The sequence below is a fragment of the Staurois parvus genome, unplaced genomic scaffold, assembly GCF_062004578.1.
Source record: "Staurois parvus isolate SC_StPar_1 unplaced genomic scaffold, SC_StPar_1.0 ptg000361l, whole genome shotgun sequence".
NCBI lineage: Eukaryota > Metazoa > Chordata > Amphibia > Anura > Ranidae > Staurois > Staurois parvus.
In genome coordinates, this window is record NW_028318157.1 from 103,575 (window position 1) to 130,535 (window position 26,961).

The 26,961-nt window shown below is 42.7% G+C and overlaps 1 protein-coding gene across 1 annotated transcript; it reads right to left on the reverse strand.

Moving 5' to 3' along the window:
- Positions 1-4,265: 4,265 nt before the first annotated feature.
- LOC149456457 (fucolectin-like) lies at positions 4,266-25,565 on the reverse strand. Its single transcript, XM_089684870.1, has 7 exons — positions 25,490-25,565; positions 20,889-20,921; positions 18,030-18,315; positions 15,374-15,522; positions 6,425-6,501; positions 6,270-6,336; positions 4,266-4,514 (listed from the first exon to the last, which is right to left on the reverse strand). Exons 1-7 carry the CDS (start codon positions 25,533-25,535, stop codon positions 4,483-4,485), a joined length of 690 nt encoding a protein of 229 aa, XP_089540996.1. The 5' UTR covers positions 25,536-25,565; the 3' UTR covers positions 4,266-4,482.
- Between the last annotated feature and the right edge of the window lie 1,396 nt (positions 25,566-26,961).

A 26,961-nucleotide genomic window follows, 5' to 3' on the forward strand; every position in this document is an offset into this window, starting at 1 on the left:
TCAGAAGTAGGACTGCAATGGCTGCTTTCATGGTGCTCTTAGCAATAGTTTACTTTAAATGCTTATTTGCAACACTTTCCAGGTACAAATACATGAAAGTAGGTGCTACTACCTCCCAGTGTTTTTTAATGTAGCTTTATCACTGGCGCAGAGGCAACTGATTCCTCATCCACAAGATCCTTATAAGCAAAGAAAAGCCGTCACTCTGGTGTATTACTCTGCAATCTTGTATTTATTGGCGGGTAACAGATGACAGCCATAAATGTCAATGCACTTCAGTCAAATTGGCCATATTCATGAGTCACGAATTAGGCCAGAGTGGTTGAAACGGGCTGACATGGCTGTTATCTGTTACCCGCCAATAAATACAAGATTGCAGAGTACACACCAGAGTGACAGCTTTTATTTTGCTTTAAATACTTTCCAGGTACCCTCTTTCTGTGCTACTGCTTGTACTCATAGTAGAGGTAAATGACATCATGCACGCACTGATGCGTGTTGTTCTACTGACCAGTGAGGTTTGGCTCTTAAAATTGACACCTGCCGCATGGTGTGTGTAATGAACAGTGAATTTCCCTTTTTTTTTTTTTTATCATACTTACCATAATTCTGTTTCCTGGCATGTCTTCATGCCGGCATTCTGCAAGTTGGCACTTTCCCTGTGACCCCTATAGGTCCATCTAACTAAAGTTTATCCCATTTATGTTCTGTCACCAGAATTTGTGACAGATAACAAGGGTGGGATTGTATGCTGACATGAAAATTATAGCAAGTATCTATCCAATTTTTCATATTCTTGGCTAGTTATTGTTGGCATACTATGAAATGTAGCAAGAAGACCTGGCTGATGATACCAAGGCCCCAAAAGGAGCCATGTCTATAAAATTGTGACTCCTGAAGGTATTTGACAAAAACCCAACTTGCAGTCTTAACAAAAAAAAAAAAAAAAATCTTCTGGCATAAGCTGCCCAGGGTGTAGCCACATCATCTAGAATGGGCACCAATGCACTCGATGGCAGAGGTCCTAGCTGTAAAACATGCTTTATGTATTGCCTAATTGACTTTGCTTAACTCTTCTTTGGACCCTTCCAAAAAAAAAAAAAAAAAAAAAAATGCTTGCTGGCATGCTGAAATCAAAGCAGATTTAACAGGTTGATCTCTTCTCCATCTACTGGGAAAGTGGGACCGCTGACTCCAAGCTTTGTTGAAAAGGCATTAAGATGATGGACTTAAGACCACTTTGCCCTGAAAACTCTGGTTTAAAAGGCTCTTCAGCTGAAAAAGGTTCTAAACTCAGACACCCCTCTTGCTGAGGGTGCACCAATCAAAAACCATCCAAAAGGTTTTTGTTTGTTTTTTTTCTTCTTCCTCCTCCCTCCCCCAGGTACAATTTGACTATGTTGCAAGCTCTGTTCCATCCAGCAGAATACTACTTGTTGTAACATTTTACACTGAAAAGTGTTAATTCTGAAGGCCACCTGCAGGGACCTAGGTACTTAAGGATGATTTACCCATCTGTACTTTCCAAGAATAATAGCAAAGACCTTTCCCAGAAGCTGCCTGGTAAAAGAAGTTGTACTACCTTCCAAGCATACACCCTTTTGAGGATGGTGATGGTGCTACCTTGATATGAAGCATCTGTGAGATGAAAGTCGTACCGATGCAACTCGGTAAAATAATGGTTGCGATGTGTGAAGGAAGATGAGATGAGAAATCAGTATGTGAATTTGCTGAATTTCTCCCTCTAAATAACACAAATTACAGACACCCTAAGCTCAACACTAATTTGGATAACATGCATTTTGCAATCTCACACAAACATCTTGCCTGGTGCCCAGGCTCAGTGTTCTGACTTGTGGCTAAAACATGATATAGCCACAATAAGATTTGCTCAGGACAAAGACAATAGATATTTGCCTGCATATAGATAGAACAGGAGTGTAATGAAGATACATGCCAACTGAAAGCCTCTGCTTCCTTTGAAAAATTGGGCCAGCAGCATGCATGGCCTATACAGTGAGCAAAATAATTTGATCCCCTGCAAATTTTGTATGTTTTTCCACTTACAAAGAAATGAATGGTCTATAATTTTTATAGGTGTTTTTTAAATGACAGAGACAGAATATCAACCAAAAATGCAAAAAAAACACATGATCTAAATGGAGTTGCAATTCAGTAAGTAAAAAAAGTATTTGGTCCCCAAGCGAAACATGACTTTGTACTTGGTGGAGAAACCCTTGCTGGCAAGCACAGACGTAAGACATTTCGTGTAGTTGGTTACCAGGTTTGCACACATCTCGCGAGGGATTTTGGTTCACTCTTTACATAGCTTCTCTAAATCCTTAAGGTTTCTTGGCTGTTGCTTGGTAACTCAAAGTTTCAGCACACTCCATAAATTTTCCATAGGATTAAGGGCTGGAGACTGGCTAGGCCACTCCATGACCTTTTGGTGTGCTTCTTGAGCCACTCCTTTGTTGCCTTGTCGGTATGTTTTGGGTCATTGTCATGCTGGAAGACCCATCCATGGCCCATCTTCATTGTTCTGGCTGATGGAAGAAGGTTCTCATCTAAGATTTTACAATACAATACAAGGCCTTGTGCATTGGCCCCTTCATGTGGCAGAGTTGGCCTGTACCTTTAGCAGAGAAACAGCCCCAAAGCATAATGTTTCCACCTCTGTGCATGACTGTAAGGATGGCATTTTTCTTCCTCCAAACACGGCGAGTTGAGTTCATGCCAAAGAGCTCAATTGTGGTCTCATCTGACCATAGCACTTTCTCCCAATCCTCTAGATCAGGGGTCTCCAAACTATGGCCCTGTAGGTGTTGAGGAACTGCAGGTCCCACGAGGCCTTGCAAGACTCTGACAGCCACTGGCAACACTCCCAGAGGCATGATGTGACTTGTAGTACTTCACACTTGGAGGGCCATAGTTTGGAGACCCCTGATCTAGATGTTCATTTGCAAACTTCAGACAGGCCTGTACATGTGCCTTCTTGAGGAGGGGGACCTTGTGGGCGTTGAAGGATTTCAATCCATAGCGGAATATTGTGTTACATATCATTTGTTTGGTGAATCTGGGCCTAACTGCCTTGATCATTAACAAGCTCATCCAGTGTAGTTCTGGGCTGATCCCTCACTTTTCCTATGATTACCCTTACCCTATGAGGCGAAATCCTGCATGGAGCTCCAGACTGAGGGCAATTGATGGTTATTTTGTATTTCTTCCATTTGTGAATAATCGCTCCAACAGTTGTCTCCTTCTCTCCAAGCTTCTTGCTGATGGTCTTGTAGCCCATTCCAGCCTTGTACAGGTCTACAGAGAATGAGATTCTGTGGATAGGTATATTTTATACATATAACGAGTTGTCGTTAGGAGCACCTTCTTATATTGATAGGACTAATCTGTGTACCACATAAGCACATAACCAGTCTGTGGGACCCAGAATTGTTGGATGGTAGGGGATCAAATTCTTATTTTGCTCACTGACCTAAAACTCGAATACATTTGTATTGTGTTTTTTGTGGAGATTTGGTTGATATTCTGTCTCTATCATTTAAAATACACCTATGATAAAAATTATAGACCCTTCATTTCTTTGTATGTAAGCACACTTGCAGGGGATCAAATAATTATTTTCCCTGCTGTATTTACCTGCCAACCACTGAACCTTATTATCTCCCTGCCATTAAACAAAGAGTAACAAGCCATTTAGATCCCAAGGCCTTGTTTAGAGAGGCAGCAGTCTCTACCTCCCCTCTGGGCAATCTGTGGTGGACCATGTCTCTGAATATGGTAGTACAGAGTGTGGGAGACTATCCTGCCAGTTATTTCCCCCATATCAAGCTGGGTTTTATATCGAAATACTGTGCCCAAGCAAGAGCCCAGCACTTGGTTTGCAGATTCGGAGTAGTCCCATGCAGTAAAAGATTCGACTGGTGCTGCCTACATTTCGACCAGAGAAGCTAAATTTGCCATGCCCATGAAACTAAGCATTGCGGCTGCAGTAAGTGTGAGACCCCTGCTGCCTACATGTTATCTTTTAGTTCAGGGGGAAATGGAGTGGTAAAACCACAGCTCAACCACCTGTTTTTTTTTTTTTTTTTTACCACCCTTCCCATGTGTGTAAATAAGGTCTAACAAAGAAATGCCAGCACTATAGGATGCCACTAAATTAAGAGTTTACCTCTGACATCAGAGCCTTGCACTCCAGGAGAGGCTAAACACGGGTGGGGTAAATCTGAGCAAAATGAAGAGCAGCAATCTACCTTCTCTTTTTTTTATTAGCTATGTTATGGGTGATCCTATGGATGTCGGAGGAGGAGGAGCTGACCCATAGTACGCTTGACATGAAGTGGCCAGGAAATATACTGTATATTCATACACCTTGACTATTTTGTTGACAGTGTTTTGGCTGTCTTTATTGGGGAACAATAAAATAACCCAGTTGAACAGACACACTGCTAGGACAGGACAGTCCGGTTATGTCTTCATCAGTATACAGGTCTGGTTATCTGTGGGGGAAAAAGGTTGACTTGTTATTGCACAGTATATCTCTATACAGACTCCTCATTTAGCCCAATTCTGTATTTACTAAATGTATCTTTGCATATAATTCACATATGTGTCAGCACAGCAGTATGCAGACTGGGAAGGTTTGGGTGGGGAAGGGCAGCAATAGGAGCCAATCTTGGCCCATTAGTTTGCATAGAGCTGTACCTGGGGGAACAGATTTATAAGCGAGGAGAGTCTGGGGGCAAACTCCTGTGTGAGACACCACTGCTTCTTTATTATTCAATCATATGACGTTGTGTTTCCTGGACAGGGATGCACTGCTAAATTACAGTGTAGCCTGCTAGGAGGTCTAGGACTTGCTACTTCTGTCTGGCAGGCATGCCTGGATTCCACAAATGAACACAATTTAAATAAACAGGCAGGTGAAACAGCTCACACATATGTATTTCATGATTGACTTGAATTTAGCTTTAGGGATAAGCAGAATAACTAACCCAGATCCTATACTGGGATCACCCCAGTTACATAGATGAGATTCACACATTTAGTTTTAAGAGCAGAAATAATGACACTGCAAAGTGCAACCTCACATTCAACTCCTAAAAATCATCAGGGAACTGGAGCCTGCTTTACCCCATTGAGTTCTCTGTTTAACAGCAGAAAAGGCTCTGTGATTGGAGGACTGTATAAGTCACATTACTGAGCTCAACTCTTTTTCCTTTGAAATTCATTTTTATTAAGATCCTCTGGCTTCTGACTCCCGGAATCAGAGAGTGCAGTGGACACACACATTGTTGTGTTTTATAAATGTGAGGTGCTGTTTTTTTAAGTAGAGGTATGGCCATGGCCACTTTTTTGTCTTCTCTCAAAATGCAGAACATATACCACTCTAATGACAAGAGATGCAAAAATCATACTTTTGCACAGTATGGCAGGGGGTTGAGCAAATCTAATGGTGGAAAAGAATATTACTTCGTCTTCTAGACACCAACCTGCAGATAGAAATAAAGGCTCCTTCTCAAGCTTGTTTGATAAAACATGCATGTTCTATAGCTTATGGACTTATCAGCAGTGACTTATCCCTTAATGGAGGACTAAGGTGGGCTATAAATGATGTTATTTCCTTTCCTACAACCACAGTCATTGCTGATGGGAGACTACCTCCCATGGAGCTATGGTGTTCATTTGGCAGGCATAGGGAACATAAAATTGATCATTATAGTTTTCTACAAAGCAAAATACCTGTGATTAAAGCTGAACTTCTGGGTTAGTTGCTTGTTTAGTTTAGTGGAGTTTACAAGTAGCAGAATACTTACCTTATTCCTCACTCCCCTGAGAGCCAGAACTCTCTTCTGCTGTCATAATGTTGGTGGGTCCCTAACTTCATCATGTGCAGCACAGGACCAATGGTGGAGGGAGGGGGGGTGGCTACTTAACTGGTGAAGAGAATTAGCTTTGTGGGACTGGTCGTATAGAAGGGAGAAGCATGCCGGAGCAAGGGATAAGGTAAGTATTCCTCTGCTTTAAACTTTCCCTAGATTTAACTAGAATTCAACTCTTGCCTGCAATAGTGGTATAAACCTCTGATAGACTGGAATTCAAATTTAAGTTCCGTTTAAAGCAGTTATTCCCCACCTCATGCGTTCAATAGGCCTTTGCCTTGGGAAGATAGGTTATAAAGAAGTGTCATGGTTTACCAGAATCAACAATACACTGATTTAGTGAAAACCTTTGAGAATGACCTAAACACCCACCTCTCTGCAGAACATCGATGATCCCCCCGCTTAATGTTCTGACTTTGTTTGCAATTTGCTGTTTGAACTGAAATAAATGAGATGGAGATATCATTATCTGAGTGCCATCCATTTGGGAGAGATGGGTCCTCCTTGTGTGGGAGAAGCTGACTCACCTTTGTTATCACAACCTCTGCTGAAAGGTTTGCTCTAGCATTAAACACACTCTTGATCTTGAGTCCGAGCTGACGATCTGTTAAGAAAATTAGGAGAAAATTTACTATTTATGTTTAGAGAGAGACCACACAAAAAGAACATTACAAATTGCAATGGGGTTCTTCACAACAAGTATCCCTTTGTCTAAGGGTGCCCATACACATTACAATCTGATTCCATAAATTTGCCAAAGCTATGTTTATAAGGGGACAAACCTATACAATGCAATCAATTTCTATCCAATTATACAGGCCTTTACATTACATAGTTGGTGGTAGACCTATAGTGTATGTACAGTTGTGTTCAAAATAATAGTGTGTTGAAAAAAGTGAATAAAGCTCAAAATCCTTCTAATAGCTTTTATTTCCATACACACAAATGCATTGGGAACACTCCACATTCTATTCCAAATCAAAACATGAAGAAAAATATATCAAATTTGTGTTGTTCCTCTAAAAAAAATTGAAGAAAAGTGAATATTAGACTGTTCAAAAAAATAGCAGTGTTTGTATTCTTCTTTACAAACTCAAACATTCACTATATAAACTGAAAAGTGTTTGAAGATTTTTCTTTCCTTTGAATCACTTAATGAATATTTAGTTGTATAAGCACTGTTTCTGAGAACTGCTGTACATCTGTGTTGCATGGAGTCAACCAACTTCTGGCACCTGTGAACAGGTATTCCAGCCCAGGATGATTGGAATACATTCCACAGTTCTTCTCTATTTCTTGGTTTTGCCTCAGAAACTGCATTTTTGATGTCACCCCACAAGTTTTCTATTGGATTAAGATCCGGGGATTGGGCTGGCCGCTCCATAACGTCAATCTTGTTGGTCTGGAACCAAGATGTTGCACGTTTACTGGTGTGTTTGGGGTCGTTGTCTTGTTGGAACACCCATTTCCAGGGCATTTCCTCTTCAGCATAAGGCAGCATGACCTCTTCAAGTATTCTGATGTATTCAAACTGATCCATGATCCCTGGTATGCGATAAATAGGCCCAACACCGTAGTATGAGAAACATCCCCATATCATGATGCTTGCGCAACCATGCTTCACTGTCTTCACAGTGTACTGTGGCTTGAATTCAGTGTTTGGGCATCGTCTGACAAACTGTCTCCAGCCACTAGACCCAAAAAGAACAATCTTACTTTCATCAGTCCACAAAATGTTGCGCCATTTCTCTTTAGGCCAGTCAATGTGCTCTTTGGCAACTTGTAACCTCTTCAGCATGTCTCTTTTTCAACAGCGGGACTTTGCGGGGGCTTCTTGCAGATAGCTTGGCTTCACATAGGCGTCTTCTAATTGTAACAGTAATCACAGGTAACTTTAGACCACCTTTGATCTTCCTGGAGCTGATTGTTGGCTGAGTCCTTGCCATTTTGGCTATTCTTCTATCCATTCGAATGGTAGTTTTTCGCTTTCTTCCACGTCTTTCAGGTTTTGGTTGCCATTTTAAAGCATTTGCAATCATTTTAGCTGAGCAGCCTATCATTTTCTGCACTTCTTTATATGTTTTCCCCTTTCCAATCAATGTTTTAATCAAGATACGCTGTTCTTCTGAACAATGTCTGGAACGACCCATTTTCCTCAGAATTTCAAAGAGAAATGCACTGTAACCAGCATGTCCAACATTTGCTGCCTTTCTTCCTTAAATAAAGGCAATAATTGCCACCTGTTTTTCAAAGAACGAATGACCTCACTAGTAGAACTCCACACTGCTATTATTTTGAACATTTCAATTAGTGATTCCATTACACAGAATCAGCAGCATGCATGTCATCACTGTTTGGTCTGTTGGATTTCTATTACTATACTACACCTGCTTGTAAATTATTTGACATGTAGAAATATAATTTCTGCCAAAAACAGTGATTGATCAGGTTAGTGATGTCTGACTGCTATTATTTTGAACACAACTGTATGTCAGCTTAAGGATTGTGAGAAGAGACAATATCCTAATAAAATTGTGACTAAATACAGTATACGAGTATATTTATATACACCAATCAGCAATAACTTTATGACCACCCACCTATTATTGAGTGGGTTCCCCTGTTTCCTGCCAAAACAGCCCTGACCCATGGAGACATGGATGCCACTAGACCACTGAAGGTATACTGTGGTATCTGGCACCAAACCGTCAGCAAATCCTTTAAGTCCTGTAAGTTGAGAGGTGGGGCCTTCATGGATTGGACTTGTTTTTCCAGCAAATCCCACAAATGCTTAATTTGATTGAGATCTGGAGAATCTGGAGGCCATGTCAACATCTCACACTCTTTATTGTGTTCCTCAAACCATTCTTGAGCCATTTTTGCAGTGTGGTAATGCCTGCTATCCTGCTGAAAGAGGCCAGTGCCATCAGGGAGTACCATTTCCATGAAGGGGTGTACTTGGCCAGAAACAATGTTTAAGTAGGTGGTATATGTCAAGTAACATCCACATGCATGGCAGGACTTAAAGTTTCCCAGAAGAACATTGCACAAAACATCACATTGCCTCCTCTGGCTTGCCTTCTTCCCCTACTGCATCTCTTCCCCAGGTAAGCGACGCACAGGCACCCTGCCATCCACAATGTGATGTAAAAGAAAACATGATTAACCAGACCAGGCTACCTTCTTCCATTGCTCTGTGGTCCAGTTGCGATGCCCACGTTCCCATTGTGGGTGTGGGGCTGTTTTTCAGCATACGTTACTGGCAAACTTCATGTCATTGAAGAAAGGATGAATGGAAAAATGTACCAAGACATTCTTGATAAAAATCTGCTGCCATCTACCAGGATGGTGAAGATGAAACGAGGGTGGACATTTCAGCAAGACAATGATCCCAATAACAAAGCCAAGGAAACTCTCAATTGGTTTCAAAGAAAGAAAATAAAGCTGATGAATGGCTCAGCCAATCACCTGACTTGAATCCAATAGAAAATCTATGGAAAGAACTAAGATCAGAGTTCATAGAAGAGGCCCATGGAACCTTCAAGATTTGAAGACTGTGTGGAAGAATGGGCCAAAATCACACCTGAGCAATGCATGTGACTAGTTCATACAGGAGGGTCTTGAAGCTCCCATTACCAACAAAGGATTTTGTACGAAGTATTAAATACATTTCAGTTAGCGTGTTCAATACTTTTTCTCTGTTTTACCATTTTATTACACATAACTTAATTTCTGAACTTATTTGTTTTGGTTTCTTTGGATGTATGATGTCATGGGTTGTTACTGACATGTGGTGAAAATTTCATGTCGATATAACACCTTTAGAAATATATTTACTTAGAAAAATGGTGACATGTTCAATATTTAATTTTACCCACTGTGTGTCTGTATGTGTGTGTGGTGTGTGTGTGTGTATATATATATATATTTGTGTGTGTAGCCAAGTTCTGGACTACAACAGCGTGTAAAAGGAAATATTGTTTTTTTTATATTTGTCTTTCCCTTCACGGAGATATTGATGTTTTGCTGTACAGTTATCTTCCAGCCAGCAGGGAGAGATCCAAAGTTAAGTGCGCCCATAGACCTTAAAGGATAAGTTCACCTTTAGTAACATGTTATGTTACACCAATATTTAGGTGCCACCCTGAACCAATCTTCCATTGTGACAGCGGGAGGGGGATCCTTTCCCTGCACCTGCTGTCAGAATTCAAAACAGTACGGCTGTTTGCGGCTCTACCCACATGGCCACATCATTCATTCACAGAGTTCTGTGAACTAATGAACTACAACTACCATCTTCCATTACGGCTGACAGCCTGTAGTTCTCAATGAACTACAAGGGCGTTGGTGAGTGCTTTTGTAGTTCATTGATCTTCCACTTCGACTTCAGTAACTGCCTCTATTGGTGATACAGGCTGACAGTTTGCAGGAGCCTGGCATTGCACTCCTGAACTGCTGATTGTGGTTGCAATGCTTTACTGTCTCCTAGGAAAAAAAAATAAATGCCCATTTTTACCTTCAAACATACAGGTGAAACTCAAAAAATTAGAATATCGTGCAAAAGTTCATTTATTTCAGTAATGCAACTTAAAAGGTGAAACTAATATATGAAATAGACTCATTACATGCAAAGCAAGATAGTTCAAGATGTGATTTGTCATAATTGTGATGATTATGGCTTACAGCTCATGAAAACCCCAAATCCACAATCTCAGAAAATGAGAATATTGTGAAAAAGTGCAATATTCTCGTCTCAAAGTGTCCCACTCTAATCAGCTACTTAAGCCATAGCACCTGCGGTTCCTGAGCCTTTAAATGGTCTCTCAGTCTGGTTCAGTAGGAATCACAATCATGGGAAAGACTGCTGACCTGACAGTTGTGCAGAAAACCATCATTGACACCCTCCATAAGGAGGGAAAGCCTCAAAAGGTAATTGCAAAAGAAGTTGGATGTTCCCAAAGTGCTGTATCAAAGCTCATTAATAGAAAGTTATGTGGAAGGGAAAAGTGTGGAAGAAAAAGGTGCACAAGCAGCAGGGATGACCGCAGCCTGGAGAAGATTGTCAGGAAAAGGCAATTCAAAAGTGTTGGGGACTTTCATAAGGAGTGGACTGAGGCTGGAGTCAGTGCATCAAGAGCCACCACACACAGACGGATCCTGGACATGGGCTTCAAATGTCGTATTCCTCTTGTCAAGCCGCTCCTGAACAACAAACAACGTCAGAAGTTTCTTACCTGGGCTAAAGAAAAACAGACCTGGTCTGTTGCTTAGTGGGCCAAAGTCCTCTTTTCTAATGAGAGCAACTTTTGCATGTCATTTGGAAACCAAGGACCCAGAGTATGGAGGAAGAATGGAGAGGCACACACTTCAAGATGCTTGAAGTCTGGTGTGAAGTTTCCACAGTCTGTGTTGATTTGAGAAGCCATGTCATCTGCTGGTGTTGGTCCACTGTGCTTCATTAAGTCCAGGGTCAACGTAGCTGTCTACCAGGAGATTTTGGAGCACTTCATGCTTCCTTCCGCAGACGAGCTTTATGGGGATGCTGACTTCATTTTCCAGCAGGACTTGGCACCTGCCTACACTGCCAAAAGCACAAAAACCTGGTTCAATGACCATGGGATTACTGTGCTTGATTGGCCAGCAAACCCGCCTGACCTTAACCCCATAGAGAATCTATGGGGCATTGCCAGGAGAAAGATGAGAGACATGAGACCGAACAATGCAGAAGAGCTGAAGACCGCTATTGAAGCATCCTGGTCTTCCATAACACCTCAGCAGTGCCACAGGCTGATAGCTTCCATGCCACGCCGCATTGAGGCAGTAATTGCTGCAAAAGGGGCCCAAACCAAGTACTGAGTACATATGCATGCTTATACTTTTCAGAGGTCCGATATTGTTCTATGTACAATCCTTGTTTTATTGATTGCATGTAATATTCTAATTTTCTGAGATTTTGGATTTAGGGTTTTCATGAGCTGTAAGCCATAGTCGTCACAATTATGACAAATCACGGCTTGAACTATCTTGCTTTACATGTAATGAGTCTATCTCATATATTAGTTTCACCTTTTAAGTTGCATTACTGAAATAAAAACTTTTGCACAATATTCAAATTTTTTGAGTTTCACCTGTATGTGCATTTATTATTATTTTTTAAAGGTGGACTTAGCCTTTAATGCAGAGTGCTGGGACTCTTGAGAGGTGTAGTCCACACTGCTAGCCATGTAAAGGAGCAACTGACCTTCACAAATATCAACATGCTCTTGGGCACAGGAGGAGCTCAATAGAATCACCTGGGAAAAGCCTGCTCTCTTGCCATCATGGGAGTCTAGGCAGACACATATGTTGGATCATTGTCTGTAGAGAAGCCAAGCTGGTCGAATCCATCACCATCCATTTGCTGGAGCAGAAGTCACCCAGCAGCAGAGCCGGCATCATAGCTTTCTTTCACACTGTCGCCGAGAGAGCATCCATTGGGTTCATCACTACAGACCGATATATGCCAGATTCAACAGAGTGGAGCTGAAGGCCCCCCTCCATTGCAAAAACCTACTGCTACGTTCCATGAGGTAGTGAGGGGGCCGCAACCCACATTTCTTTCTGCTGTCATACACAGAGCCCCTGAGAGCAGGACATCCATGCATTTGAATGTATGAGAATATTAAAATGATACCATAGCTGACTGATGCCACAAACCTGATGTTGAAATAAGCTAGTATGCTTCACTGTCTGCAGGTCTCTAAAGGTACTCTTGTCAAGTGCACCAACGTTCTTAAAAGACCCCAATGGTAGCCAGCAGAAAAACCATATTAGAGACTGCCCGTATCGTATATTATCCAGCAGCCCCCTTCCCCTTTAGTCCCACTAGTTTTACCATCTACATACAGTATGGTCTGTGCCTAATATCCAATCCGCTTAGGCCAAACAAAACCACCATCAGTGCACGTTAGCAGTAAAGATCCAGTAAAGTTGATAACTTTTATCCCACTAACTGCTTTCCATTGCACTTCAGGTGGTGGTGTTACTGTGTATGCTGATATAGAGGGCTAAATTCCAAACCTGCCTTACACTTTGGCTGTAAATGCCTGGCATGTCAGGTAATGTTATTACAATGTTAAAACTACCCTATGTTTGCCTGGTTACCAATTGAATCAATTTACAATATATCTAATTCTTCTCATTATTTGATTTGGTGCCTGTTTCACTTGTAACATTATCACTGCATGATAGAAATTGCTCAGTGAGATTTGTGGTGTTGTATATCAGGGGTCCTCAAACTTTTTAAACGGGGCCAGTTCACTGTCCCTCAGACCATTGGAGGGCCGGATTATAGTTTAAAAAAAAAACTATGAACAAATGCAGACACAGTACATGAGATGACCAGAGACTGCGGACATACAACGGCGGCAGGAATACTGGGCCGGCCGCTCCATAAGACGCACAGACATTTCCCCCCAAGTGTGTCTTATGGAGCGATATATACGGTAAATGCAGGACACCTGTCAGATCTGTGTACACTTCTCACACATCTGGGACCCTGGGCTGTCACCAGGATATGAAGGTGACTCCGGACTACACATCCAGGGAGGGGGCATTCCACAGGAGGACCGACACACTCCTCATATATGGAGTACATCCTCGTTATCAGTATTCACCCAAAACTCTCTGTGCTCTGCTTCATACATGCGGGGGTCAGTGTATATAGAATAGATGGGGGGAGAGGGGGGTCAGTGTATATAGAATAGATGGGGGGAGAGGGGGGTCAGTGTATATAGAATAGATGGGGTCAGTGTATATAGAATAGGTGGGGGGGTCAGTGTATATAGAATAGATGGGGTCATGGGGGGGTCAGTGTATACAGTATATATACTGACCCCCCATGACCCCATCTATTCTATATACACTGACCCTCTCCCCCCATCTATTCTATATACACTGACTCCCCCCTCCCCACCTATTCTATATACACTGACCCCCCATGACCCCATCTATTCTATATACACTGACCCCCCATGACCCCATCTATTCTATATACACTGACCCCCCATGAACCATCTATTCTATATACACTGACCCTCCATGACCCCATCTATTGTATATACACTGACCCCCCCATCTATTCTATATACACTGACCCCCCATCTATTCTATATACACTGACCCCCCATGACCCCATCTATATACACGGACCCCTCATGACCCATCTATTCTATATACACTGACCCCCCCCCCCATCTATTCTATATACACTGACCCCCCATGACCCCATCTATTCTATATACACTGACCCTCCATGACCCCATCTATTGTATATACACTGACCCCCGCATCTATTCTATATACACTGACCCCCCCATCTATTCTATATACACTGACCCTCCATGACCCCATCTATTGTATATACACTGACCCCCCCATCTATTCTATAAACACTGACCCCCCCATCTATTCTATATACACTGACCCCCCATGACCCCATCTATATACACGGACCCCCCATGACCCATCTATTCTATATACACTGACCCCCCCCCATCTATTCTATATACACTGACCCCCCATGACCCCATCTATTCTATATACATTGACCCTCCATGACCCCATCTATTGTATATACACTGACCCCCCCCCATCTATTCTATATACACTGACCCCCCCATCTATTCTATATACACTGACCCCTCATGACCCCATCTATTCTATATACATTGACCCCCCATGATCCATCTATTCTATATACACTGACCCCCCCATCTATTCTATATACACTGACCCCCCCATGACCCCATCTATTCTATATACACTGCTCCCCCCCTTCCCCCATCTATTCTATATACACTGACCCCCCATGTATGAAGCAGAGCACAGAGAGTTTTGGGTGAATACTGATAACGAGGATAGACTCCATATATGAGGAGTGTGTTGGTCCTCCTGTAGAATGCCCCCTCCCTGGATGTGTAGTCCGGAGTCACCTTCATATCCTGGTGACAGCCCGGGGTCCCAGATGTGTGAAAAGTGCCGCTCTCCAGACTAACTTGTCCCCTCCTCACCTCCCCCCTCCCAGACTGGCAGACAACATGTCACCCCGGGTGTAAATCCCGCTGTAAATCCCCGGCCATCCCCATCCTATCTGATCCGATCATCGCACACAAAGGAGCGGCACTCTCCCGGCCCCATACACACACATGAAACTTCCGCAGCTCGGAGAGGGCGGAGAGACAGGACACTGCACACCTCTGCTCGGCGGCTGCCCTCCTGATGATTTTAGGTCGCGACCTGCCAAACCCTAGTCCCTTGCCTCGTGGCAGATGCGCCCCTGCCTGGCGTATAAATGTCCTCGGCGGGCCGCATGTGGCCCGCGGGCCGTAGTTTGAGGACCCCTGTTGTATATGAAGGGGAGCTATTTATATATCTTTAAAAGAATTACATGCATAGACATATGGTACAGCAATCAATTTATCTGTAAGTCATTATACCTGGCATGTTCAGAACAGCCACCTGAACTTCACATAGTGTTAGCGTGTCACTACGGTTTGGTATGACCACTGTGATGTAACGTCCATATATATCCCCACATGGAAATGACCTAGTCTCTCCCGAGGACATTAAAGGTATGATAGCACAGCTGTAAAGAAAGAGGCAAGGGCTGTTAGCTGCAAACCATAGCTAGAAGAACTAAAGCAAAAGTGAAGCTGTCAGTGGAATGCTTGTTAAATCTTGCCTGTGCAATCTGATTGGTCGCAACAAGCAGATTTTCTTATTTTCATACCAGCCATTTACAGTGCCTTGAAAAAGTATTCATACCCCTTGAAACGTTCCACATTTTGTCATGTTACAACCAAAAACGTAAATGTATTTTATTGGGATTTTATGTGATAGACCAACACAAAGTTGCACATAATTGTGAAGTGTAATGAAAATGATAAATCATTTTCAACATTTTTTACAAATAAATATGTGAAAAGTGTGGTGTGCATTTGTATTCAGCCCCCTTTACTCTGATACCCCTAACTAAAATCTAGTGCAACCAATTGCCTTCAGAAGTCGCCTAATTAGTAAATAGAGTCCATCTGTGTGTAATTTAATCTAAGTATAAATACAGCTGTTCTGTGAAGCCCTCAGAGCTTTGTTAGAGAACATTAGTGAACAAACAGCATCATGGATGCCAAGGAACAGACCAGACAGGTCAGGGATAAAGTTGTGGAAAAGTTTAAAGCAGGGTTACGTTATAAAAATATCCCAAGCTTTGAACATTCAAAATGGAAAGAGTATGGCACAACTGCAACCCTACCAAGACTTGGCCGTCCACCTAAACTGACAGGACGGGCAAGGAGAGCAATAATCAGAGAAGCAGCCAAGAGGCCCATGGTAACTCTGGAGGAGCTGCAGAGATCAACAGTTCAGGTGGGAGAATCTGTCCACAGGACAACTATTAGTCATGCACTGCACAAATCTGGCCTTTACGGAAGGGTGCCAAGAAGAAAGCCATTGTTGAAAGAAAGCCAAGAAGTTCCATTTGCAGTTTGCGAGAAGCCATGTGGGGGGCACAGCAAACATGTGAAAGAAGGTGCTCTGGTCAGATGAAACCAAAATTGAACTTTGTGGCCTAAAAGCAAAACGCTATGTGTGGCGGAAAACTAACACTGCACATCACCCTGAACACACCATCCCCACTGTGAAACATGGTGGTGGCAGCATCATATTGTGGGGATGCTTTTCTTCAGCAGAGACAGAGAAACTAGTTAAAGTTGATGGGAAGATGGATGGAGCCAAATACAGGGCAATCTTAGAAGAAAACCTGTTAGAATCTGCAAAAGACTTGAGACTGGGGCGGAGGTTCACCTTCCATCATGACAACGACTCTAAACATACAGACAGAGCTACAATGGAATGGTTTAGATCAAAGCATATTCATGTGTTAAAATGGCCCAGTCACAGTCCAGACCTAAATCCAATTGAGAATCTGTGGCAAGACTTGAAAATTGCTGTTCACAGACGCTCTCCACCCAATCTGACAGAGCTTGAGCTATTTTGCAGAATGCATAAGAATGGGCAAATATGTCACTCTAGATGTGAAAAGCTGGTAGAGACATCCCCAAAAAGACTTGCAGCTGTAATTGCTGCGAAAGGTGGTTCTGCAAAGTATTGACTCAGGGGGGCTGAATACAAATGCATGCCACACTTTTCACATATTTATTTGTTAAAGATTTTGAAACCCATTTATCATTTTCCTTCCACTTCACAATTATGTGCCACTTTGTGTTGGTCTAGCACATAAAATCCCAATAAAATACATTTACGTTTTTGGTTGTAACATGACAAAATGTGGAAAATTTCAAGGGGTATGAATACTTTTTCAAAGCACTGTAAATAAATACCTAAGGGAAAATCATACAGTATAAATGTCTAAATGAAATTTTTTTGTTGCCCGTTCAGTCGGTTTCATCTTCTCCCATTCTCCATTAGCAGTACAAAATAGGAGCATGCAATTGGTTGCTTTTGATATCAAGAGCTGTTTTTTGCTTTTGTCAATAACCAAGCTTTTTTATTCTTTTTATGTTGTATGGTATCAATTCACTCGTTTTTTTGACATGTATGCTGAATGGAGGAGGAAAGATTAAAGGGATCGGTGATCTCTTGAAGAAGAGTCCATTTCCAGGATATACCTGCCTATTTATGTCCACTTCAAGGGACACATGCGTTTTTTGACCAAACTATATATGAGGTCAAAAACTCCAGGTGAGGGCACATCTGGTGTTTGTGGTGGAGGATTAAAATTGCATGAAGATATGGAATTGTGAAGTTTTTTCAAGTTGAAGAAATCACTATATTTAGAGACTTTTTATCACTGTTTTTTATATAATTTGTCTGCATTCACATATATGTAAAGAAAGCGTGGCACTGTTATGTTAATGCATTGGAATTCATGCACATTGTATGAGTATGTATCAGTGTGAGCTGCTTTTTGTAGTGTATTATTTTTTGATTTGATACACAAGGAAATAGTTTTGTAGTATTTGAGACTGCTTGTGAGAATCTGTTGATTATATCAATAACATTTATTTTTGGTGGTCTCAAAAACGTTACAACATTTTTGCCACAAACTAGGCACAATCTCTGTGCCTTACTTACATTGGGTTATATATTCCATAGCCTTGTATGTCTTCTCCAACATGGATCTCGGCCCCAGACAGAAGGCTTTTCTGGTTGCTCATCTGGTTGGTAATCGTAACATTATTGATGAGATAGCCACGTCTCAAGTCCACTGTCCACCATGGCTGGAACTCATAGGTAGTCTGGCTGCAGGACCCGTACAAGAGGTTGGGATTGGTATTATTATCTATTGCCAGGTAAGCTTCTCCCCAGCCTAGATTGGAGCTGGACTGAAAGGCAAGACCCTGGAGAGCCATATTTGCAACTGGAAAAGAGCATCAATATCTAGTTAACCATTGTTGTCTTTTCATTAAAATCATTCACATATACATACAATAAATAAAAAGTTGCACATTCTTTTGTGCTTATCCAATGTGATTTCATTACATTATTTTCTCTACAAATATGAGCCATTTGTTATGTAGTGTTCAGCATCTTCTGGGGCGTACTGATTGCTTGTGAAAGTGAATCTGTGCACCAGTTTAGTAGTAGTGATTGTTAATAGGATAGAATAAAGGTCTCCTTGTAGTGTGAGCTATGCAAGTAGCATATAGTAGTGTTTAAAGGAGAAGCTCTTTTGGCTGTACTTCTGTAGATCACAGATCTCCTGTAAAATCTGCACTCCTGTGGCCTGTTTTCAGCTGACAGCGGGTTGAAGTCCGCTGTCGGCTGATGTCACTCAGCCTATCCAGCCAGGATTCACCCCAGAGTCTGGAGCGCCACCTGGCTCAGCCTCTCAGTGATCCGCTGAGAGCCTGAGCCACCCGCTCCCTCCCCCTCCACAGCCCAGCGCTCTAGTGAGCGTGGGGGGGCAGAGCAGAGAGCGGTGACTGACAGTCACCGCTCTCTGCTCACAGCAGCAGTGAGAACTCAACGATCAGTGGTCATGTGATCGCTCAGTTCTCACACTTAGAGTGCTGTATCCCCCTAGGCAAGTATAATTTGGCATTAAAAATCATCCCATACTTCTCTTTTAATGTTTTGTGTGCAATTGATCAATATTACATGCAACTCATGTTGCATACACCATAGAGAGGCTGTAAGGCAAACCGGATTCTGAGAATCAAAAAGCTAGTGCAGATTTATGCTCATGGGCATGTGAATTGTACTGTTGCTCATACTTGTAGGTGAAAGAGCAATACCGGATGCACCATGCCAGTTTGGCGCATGTCTGTCCGTGTGTGTATTTGCAGGTAGCAATTTGCGTGCTCCCTTGGCACCCAGCTGCTTATTTAAATGGATGTGTCACTGGGAGAAATTGCTGAATGTCATTCAACTTGTTCTGTGTGTCCTGAGGCCTGATCTGCTGTGTTTACCTACCTGTGTGTGACTATGTATCGCCTTCTCAATAACATACACAAAGCCATTTGACTTTCAACTGTGATCAGCTGTGGTCATTTTGATTAGCTCAGCATGAAAAGAGCTTTCCTGGAGCATTTCAGTCCCCGGTAGTGCAACTGAAGCAAACAATCAACTATGGGAGGTAAGGCACTGTGAAAAGATCTCCTGGATAAGGTTGTGGAGAGGAACAAGTCTTGAGATGGATACAAAAAAATGTGAAAGGCTTTATCAATGCCTAAAAGCACAGTGAAGTCTATTATTAAGAAGTGGAAGGTGTTTGGTACAACACAGACCCTCTCTGGATCAGGCCATCTCTCCAAACTGGATGAAAGAGCAAGGAGGAAACTGGTCAGAGAGGCTACCAAGAGGCCTACAGCAAGTTGCAGGAATTTGTGTGCGTGTGACAATATCACAAATTCTCCACAAATTTGGCTTATATGGGAGGGTTGCAAGAAAAAAGCCACTCCTAGAAAGGCCACACGCAGTCACCACTGAGCTTTGCCAAAATGCAAATTGAAGATTCTGAGGCCCCATTGAAAAAGATGTTATGGTCAGATGAGACTAAAACGGAACACTAAACAATATGTCTTTCAGAAATCCAGTACAGCTCACCATCCAAGTAACACCATTCCTACAGTAAAGCATGGAGGTAGTAATATCCTGTTATGGGGGTGTTTCTCTGCAGCAGAGACTGGACCACTTGTCAGGATAGAAGGAAAAATGGATGGGGCAAAATACTCAAATTCTTGTGGAAAATCTGCTGCCCTCTGCCAGAAAGTTGTCAATGGGGAAAAAGTTTACTCTCCAACATGACAATGACCCAAAGCACACAACAGAAATGAGCACACAGTGGTTGAAGGAGAAAAGGGAAAATGTCCTTGCATGGCCTAGTCAGAGCCCAAACTTAAACCCCATTGAAAATCTGTGGAATGACTTGAAGACTGCAATCCACAAACTTAACTGAACTTGAGCAGTTCTGCAAAAAAGAGCGGGCAAATATTGCAAAGTCCAGATATGAAAAGTTAGTAGAGAGATATCCCAACAGACTAAAGGCTGGAATTAAAGCAAAAGCTGGTTCAACAAAATACTGACACAGCGACTCTGTTTTTTATTTTTTTTTTTTTAAATTTCCTGACATGTTGGTGTTTTATCTTTCACAAACAAAAACAGTGTCTGTCTTCATTTCAGGTTGCATAGCAACAAAATGTGATTATTTTACAGGGGGTGATCCTTTTCTATACCCACAGTAGGTCTGTCCTCATATTACATGTTTTGGTAGATCTAAATGAGATTGTACAATCTAACTATATAGTGTATGGCCAGCTTTTGTTGTCTATTACAACCAAATAATTTAGCAGGTCGCTCTCACTGAGCAATGGTGGCTGAAATATGCCTACTGTGGCAATACTTATAGCTCTTTACACCTATTCCCTTTGTATGACAGAGATATGTATTTGGGTTTGGAACATTGTTCATGCAGACCACACCTCTACTTACCTGCAGCCTCCACACTTGTTTCATCCTTTACAGCTGTGAATTCAAGGATAAAACATCACATTACAATATGCATACTGTATCGATTAATACATACTATTATTATCATTATTACTCTTTTTCTCTAAGGGAGATAGAGGAAATGAAAAGGAGAACTGAGCTGTTTACTAAAGTGGATGAGTGGCGGTATTGTCAACTGAAGCATTTCATAGGAAAACTCCCTAGGCCCTTAAGGAAAAAAGAAAAGTGGAACCCATTTGAACATTTACTTAGTACACGAGGTGATGGGAAACATGGAACTTCAAAAATATATAAAATTATTACAAGGTTGACAACAAACACGATCCCTGCTTATATGGAGAAATGGGAAAAAGAATTAGGTTTTAGGATAGAGGGAGATAAGCAAATATAAGTTAACACACGGAAATGTAAATATGAAGGATGTAGAGATGAATTACAAATGTTTAGCGAGGTGGTACATGACACCAGATATAGTTCACAAACAAAATAGGGACAATTCACCTTTATGTTGGCGGGGAGGTAGGGAACAGGGCACGATGGTACATATCTGGTGGGAGTGTTATAAAATTCAGGAATACTGGGAGGAAATAATACACTAAATACAGGAAGTGACGGGGATAAAAATACCAAAAGACCCAGGGATATGTCTCTTACATGGAACAGAGCTAACGGTTAAAAAGTACAAAAATTCTGGGTTATTGCATTATATTAATGCAGCAAAAAGTTTGATCCCCAAATTTTGGAGGGAACAAGAAGTACCAAAAGTATCGCATCGGATAAGAAAGGTGGATCAGATATATAAAATGGAGGAACTGTACCATATAGATGACGATAAAATAGAATGTTTTCGCGAGAAACTGCCAAACCCAGACACATTCATTGGATTGCCAGACAGACAAGCATGATTGGTGACTCCAGAGAACACATCTCCACTGCTTTAGAGTCCAGTGGCAGCATGTTTTACACCACTGCATCCAACACTTTGCATTGCACTTGGTGATGTAAGGCTTGGATGCAGCTGCTCTGCCATGGAAACCCATTCCATGAAGCTCTCTATGCACTGTTGTTGTGCTAATCTGAAGGCCACATGAAGTTTGGAGGTCTTTAGCTATTGACTCTGTAGACAGTTGCCAATTTTTGTGTACTCTGCACTTCAGCATGCGGTGACCCCGCTCTGTCATTTTACGTGGTCTACCAATTCTCATTTTACGTGGTCTACCACTTCGTGGCTGAGTTGCTGTTGTTCCCGGTTGCTTCCACTTTTTTACAATACCACTAACAGTTGACAGTGAATATTTAGTAGCAAGGAAATTTCACGGATGGACGTATTCCACAGGTGGCAACCTATCATGGTACCATGCTTGAATTCACTGAGCTCCTGAGAGCGACCCATTCTTTTACAAATGTTTGTAGAAGCAGTCTGCATACCTAGGTGCTTGATTTTATACACCTGTGGCCTTGGAGGTGATTGGAACATCTGAATTCAATGATTTGGAGGGGGGTGTCCCAATACTTTTGGCAATATAGTGTATATGGGAAGACAATGGGAAGGGTATAAAGTGAGGAAAAAAGAGGGAAGAACTAGGTTTAAAACCTGCTGCATACAGACAAAAAGAGCAAAGTGTGCAGACTAAGTGTATAAACATTAATTAAAGGAAGATAATTAGCAACTAACAAGAAGAAAAACAAATTATGCTTATTACGGTTCTCAAAAGGATTCTTAGCTGGCTTGAAAAAGAGGCATGGGCCTCGAAACATGTAGCCATGATGCTATTAAGATGGCCCTGCTCCCCAGCTGGAAATCCTTTTGAGAATTATGAGAAGCATAAATTATTTTATGTCATGAGAGTTGCTAATTGTCTTCCCTTACAGGGGTTGTAAAGGCTCAAGTATTTTTTACTTTAATGCATTCTATTGAGATAAAAAACATTCTGGGTGCAGCTCTCCCGCAGCCCCCCTTATACTTACTCAATCTCAACCCAGCTATGTGCATGAAAACAACGGCTCTCCCAGGTATCTCTCTCCTCATTGGCTCACACAGCAGCAGGAGACATACAGAGGAGCGGCTCAGGAGTGGGCCTGCTTGAGTGCCCCCATAGCAAGAGGCTTGCTATTTTATTATTATTATTATACAGTATTTATAAAGCGCCAATAGTTCACTCAGCGCTGTACATTACAAAGGGGGACATAACATGTGACCGAACAATACCAATACAATGCAAAACACGAGGGGATCGAGGGCCCTGCTCTTTCGAGCTTACAATCTAGAAGGGAGGGGATGGTGGCACAGGAGGAGATAGCTGTGGGGGATGGAGTGGTAGGAAGAGTGGAGGAGGTCAGCAAGTTAGCAGGGGGTGAGGTAGGCTTCCCTGAAGAGATGGGTTTTCAGGGTGCGCCTAAAGGAGAGGAGAGTAGGTGATAATCTGATGGGTTGGGGAAGGGAGTTCCAGAGGATGGGTGACACCCTGGAGAAGTCCTGGAGGCGGGCATGGGAGGAGGAGACCAGGGAACTAGAGAGAAGGAGGTCTTGTGAGGAGCGGAGTGTGCGTGCTGAGCGGTACTTGGATATTAGGTCAGTGATGTAGTTCGGGGCAGTATGGTGGACGGCTTTGTACGTCAGTGTTAGGATTTTAAATTTGATCCGTTGCGCAATCGGAAGCCAGTGGAGGGATTGGCAGAGGGGGGTGGCGGAAACGGAGCAGTTGGAAAGGTGAATGAGTCTGGCAGCCGTATTCAGGATCGATGCTATTGGGGTCACTCAGGAGGGGGGAGGAGCCAGGACTCAAAAAGAAGAGCATTGGGGCTATTCTGTGCAAAACCATTGCACAGAGCAGGTAAGTATGGGATGTTGATCCATTTTTTTTTATTATTTCCTTTAGAATCACTTTAATAAATGTTTATACACTGACTACACCTAGTCTCTGCACTTTGCTCTTTTTGTCTCTTTGTCACCCAGAGACCTTGTTAGTTTCTCAGAAGTGCTGAATTAAGTGTGCCAGACTGGATTCTTCAGCAGTCTCTAAAGCTATAGAACTTGTCCTGATGATTTGGCCCTTTCCTTGCTTTCCATCCATGTAGTTTATCTCAGCCCAGGCTGCACCCATCACACCATATTGACAATTTGTATCCTAAAACCTGCTGCATGGTTGGTTCTCTGCTATGATGTTGGGTCTGAGCTTGGCCACACCCTCCCCATGTCCCTCTGACCAACAGGAATGTACATGAAGTAGTGGGAGGGTGTGGCACAGCTATGACTTTTGAATTAAAAAAAAAGTCAGTATTGGCATACAAAGAGCCCAGATTTAGGGGATTCTGAGGTGCTGTAGATAGAAAATGGTATGCAATTAACAATTTCAGATGATGTGTACTTGTACCCTCACTACCAGGTCTGGTGCTAGACTATTTTGCGCTCTAGGCAAGACCAGCTACTTGCGCCCCCCCCCCAATAAATAAATAAACAAATACATTTAAAAACAGAAAATATTAAATCAACAAAACATAAAACTGCTAAATTACTTTTAATTTTCAAAAATCAATACCATAAAATGCCACCAGCACCAATATTAAAGACAAAATCAGTGTCATGGACGGACTGTATCTGTGGTTGGCTGTGGCAGGGTGACAGTTACAGTGAGTAGAGGATGATGGATCCACACTCTGACAGATCCCAGGCTGGAATTCCCCAGGCAATTCTGTGACAACAGGCAGCCCAGCCCACACATATACACAGTGAACACCTGAACTGAGTAATCCCACACGGTGACAGATCTGACACAACACACCACCACCAACACTGGCACAGATCAGCAGGCACTAGAAGAGCAGGCTGTGGGATCGTGATGATGTCATCACTCACCGACACATTGTACATGTGATGGATGGCAGGCCGGGTCACACTCACACAGACATGAGACATTAGACATTACCTTCCTCGGCAGGTGCAGCTCCACCTCTGCTGATGAATGGGAAGAGAAGGGCTGGAACTCCACAGTGATCATCAGCAGCTGCCAGACGGCTTGCAGTAAGGGACTGAGTCTGAGAGGAACACTGGAAGGAGTGGCAGCTCAGCTGCTACACTGGCTCCAGACACCATCTTCCTCTGTCCTTTCTTTCCCCCCCTCTTCCGCCCCTCCCCTCAGCTAAAGGATCATTCATGGCGTGGCGGTGTCCCACACAGAGATTGCCAGCCTGTGTTGCAGCCAGGCGTTCCTAGGTGTGTTTGCCTAGTGAAAGCACTGGCCCTGCTCACTACCCTACGCTCTTCATCTGTTCCTTTTCAAGCACTCCTTTATATCTTGTACAGAGGAATAGAGATCTCGTCACCACTGTGTACAGTACACACTACAACACATGAAGACAGTGAAGTTTAATAGTTCACAATATCTTTGTTATCCCAAACTTTTGTTCCATTGATGCTGATAAAGCCACAAGCCAAGGGCCATGTACAGTGCAAACAAACATCGATTGGCTTGTGTCTTTATCTGCATCTACAGAACAATAGATTGGGAGTGCTGGATCAATTACAACATTCATGTGATATGAAATAATCATTTTATGTACACTATATATTGTGTTTTACTCACCTAGCAACAGAAAGCTGGAGAGGATTGATGTGTAAGTCAGCAGCATGCTTCCCAGTTGCTGGTTTAAAATGTGGAGTTCTTTTCTTCGTTTGTCATCCCAGTAGTCTAGGCTCATTTGCATTACAAATCAGAGCTGGCTTAAAATACACAGCATTTCCATAACCCTTAAAGCCAAACTCGGGGCACAGGGACTTTCATTTAAATATATTCCTCAGAAGCCAAAAAGAATATAAATTCTTTTTTGTGCACCAAATACCTTTACAAATCCAGATAATACCTAGTAAAGGTATTAGTGACATCATCACTGTGCTGTCCATTCCCTGTACAGAGAGCAGAGCTGTGGGAGAGGCCCAGCAGGCTCACACACTATAGGCTGTCTGCAGAAAACTAGAGGAGGGGGCGGAGACAAGACCAGTCACCCCACACAAGCAGAGAGAGAGAGAGCAGTGAGTGGTCCTTATTACAAGAGGCTCCTATACAGAATTCAGCCTTAAAGATACCCTGTCACCACTGGAAATACTTGGTAGACAGAAGAGAGTAACGTAGCTCCTACATGTCCCTGTCCCTCTTTTACCTTGGGCCCGACAGGAGGAGGTAAGGAGAAGGTATGGATGGTGTGGGCCGTAAGCTGGAAAACCATTTATTGGCATAATGCAGGGATCGGCAGCTTGTTTTTTCTAGGGGTGAGAACTAAGCTCATACTCACCTGATTCGCCAATCCTATGGAAAACCGTGCTCCCCCATGGTCCAGCGGTGGACTGTTCTTATCTGTGGAGCGTGCACCGAGTGTGCTGACGTCAGGAACAGCCGATTTACGTGGGGGCAGGTGCCAAAAGGACCAGTCTTGTGCGAGGAGGATCGGCGGGTCAGGTAAGTATATCTTCTGTGTCCTCTCCCCTAGAACAAAATGAGCATTGGCCCCAGGCAGTGATGGCACAGCCCCACTGCACGGGCCAAAAAATTGTTTCCTGGATTTCTGCTTTAGATAAAACAAGGATTCAATATGATAGTTTTCTAATTGTAAAATGAAATACATAAAATCAGAATATGTCATTCTCAAATGTCAGCATTTGCATCCTCTCAGTGATATAGGTGTGTACTTAGTGTGTAAATATGATGTGTGTACATATGAGCAAGCACTGGGCTGGTAGGAAAACATCTAGCCAAAACACCCTCCTGCGTCATGGGGACTGGCCAGAGGGGCTTCATGAAGAAGGTTGGCAATAAACCTGCAGAAGTTCACAATATTTCATTTTTGGAATGTTCATTTGATTTTCTAATCATTAGTGGGCAGGGCGGACTGACCATTCAGAAACTCGTGCACTGCCCGAGGGCCCGGGGTCAGTAAGGGGCCCCATGAGATGCCCCTGGTATCTTTCATAGGCTTTTTTGGGTGTGGTTTGAGTGTGGGTGAGGACACAGGGGCCCCATGATCCCCTATTGCCCGGGGGCCCCATAAGTTGTCAGTCCGC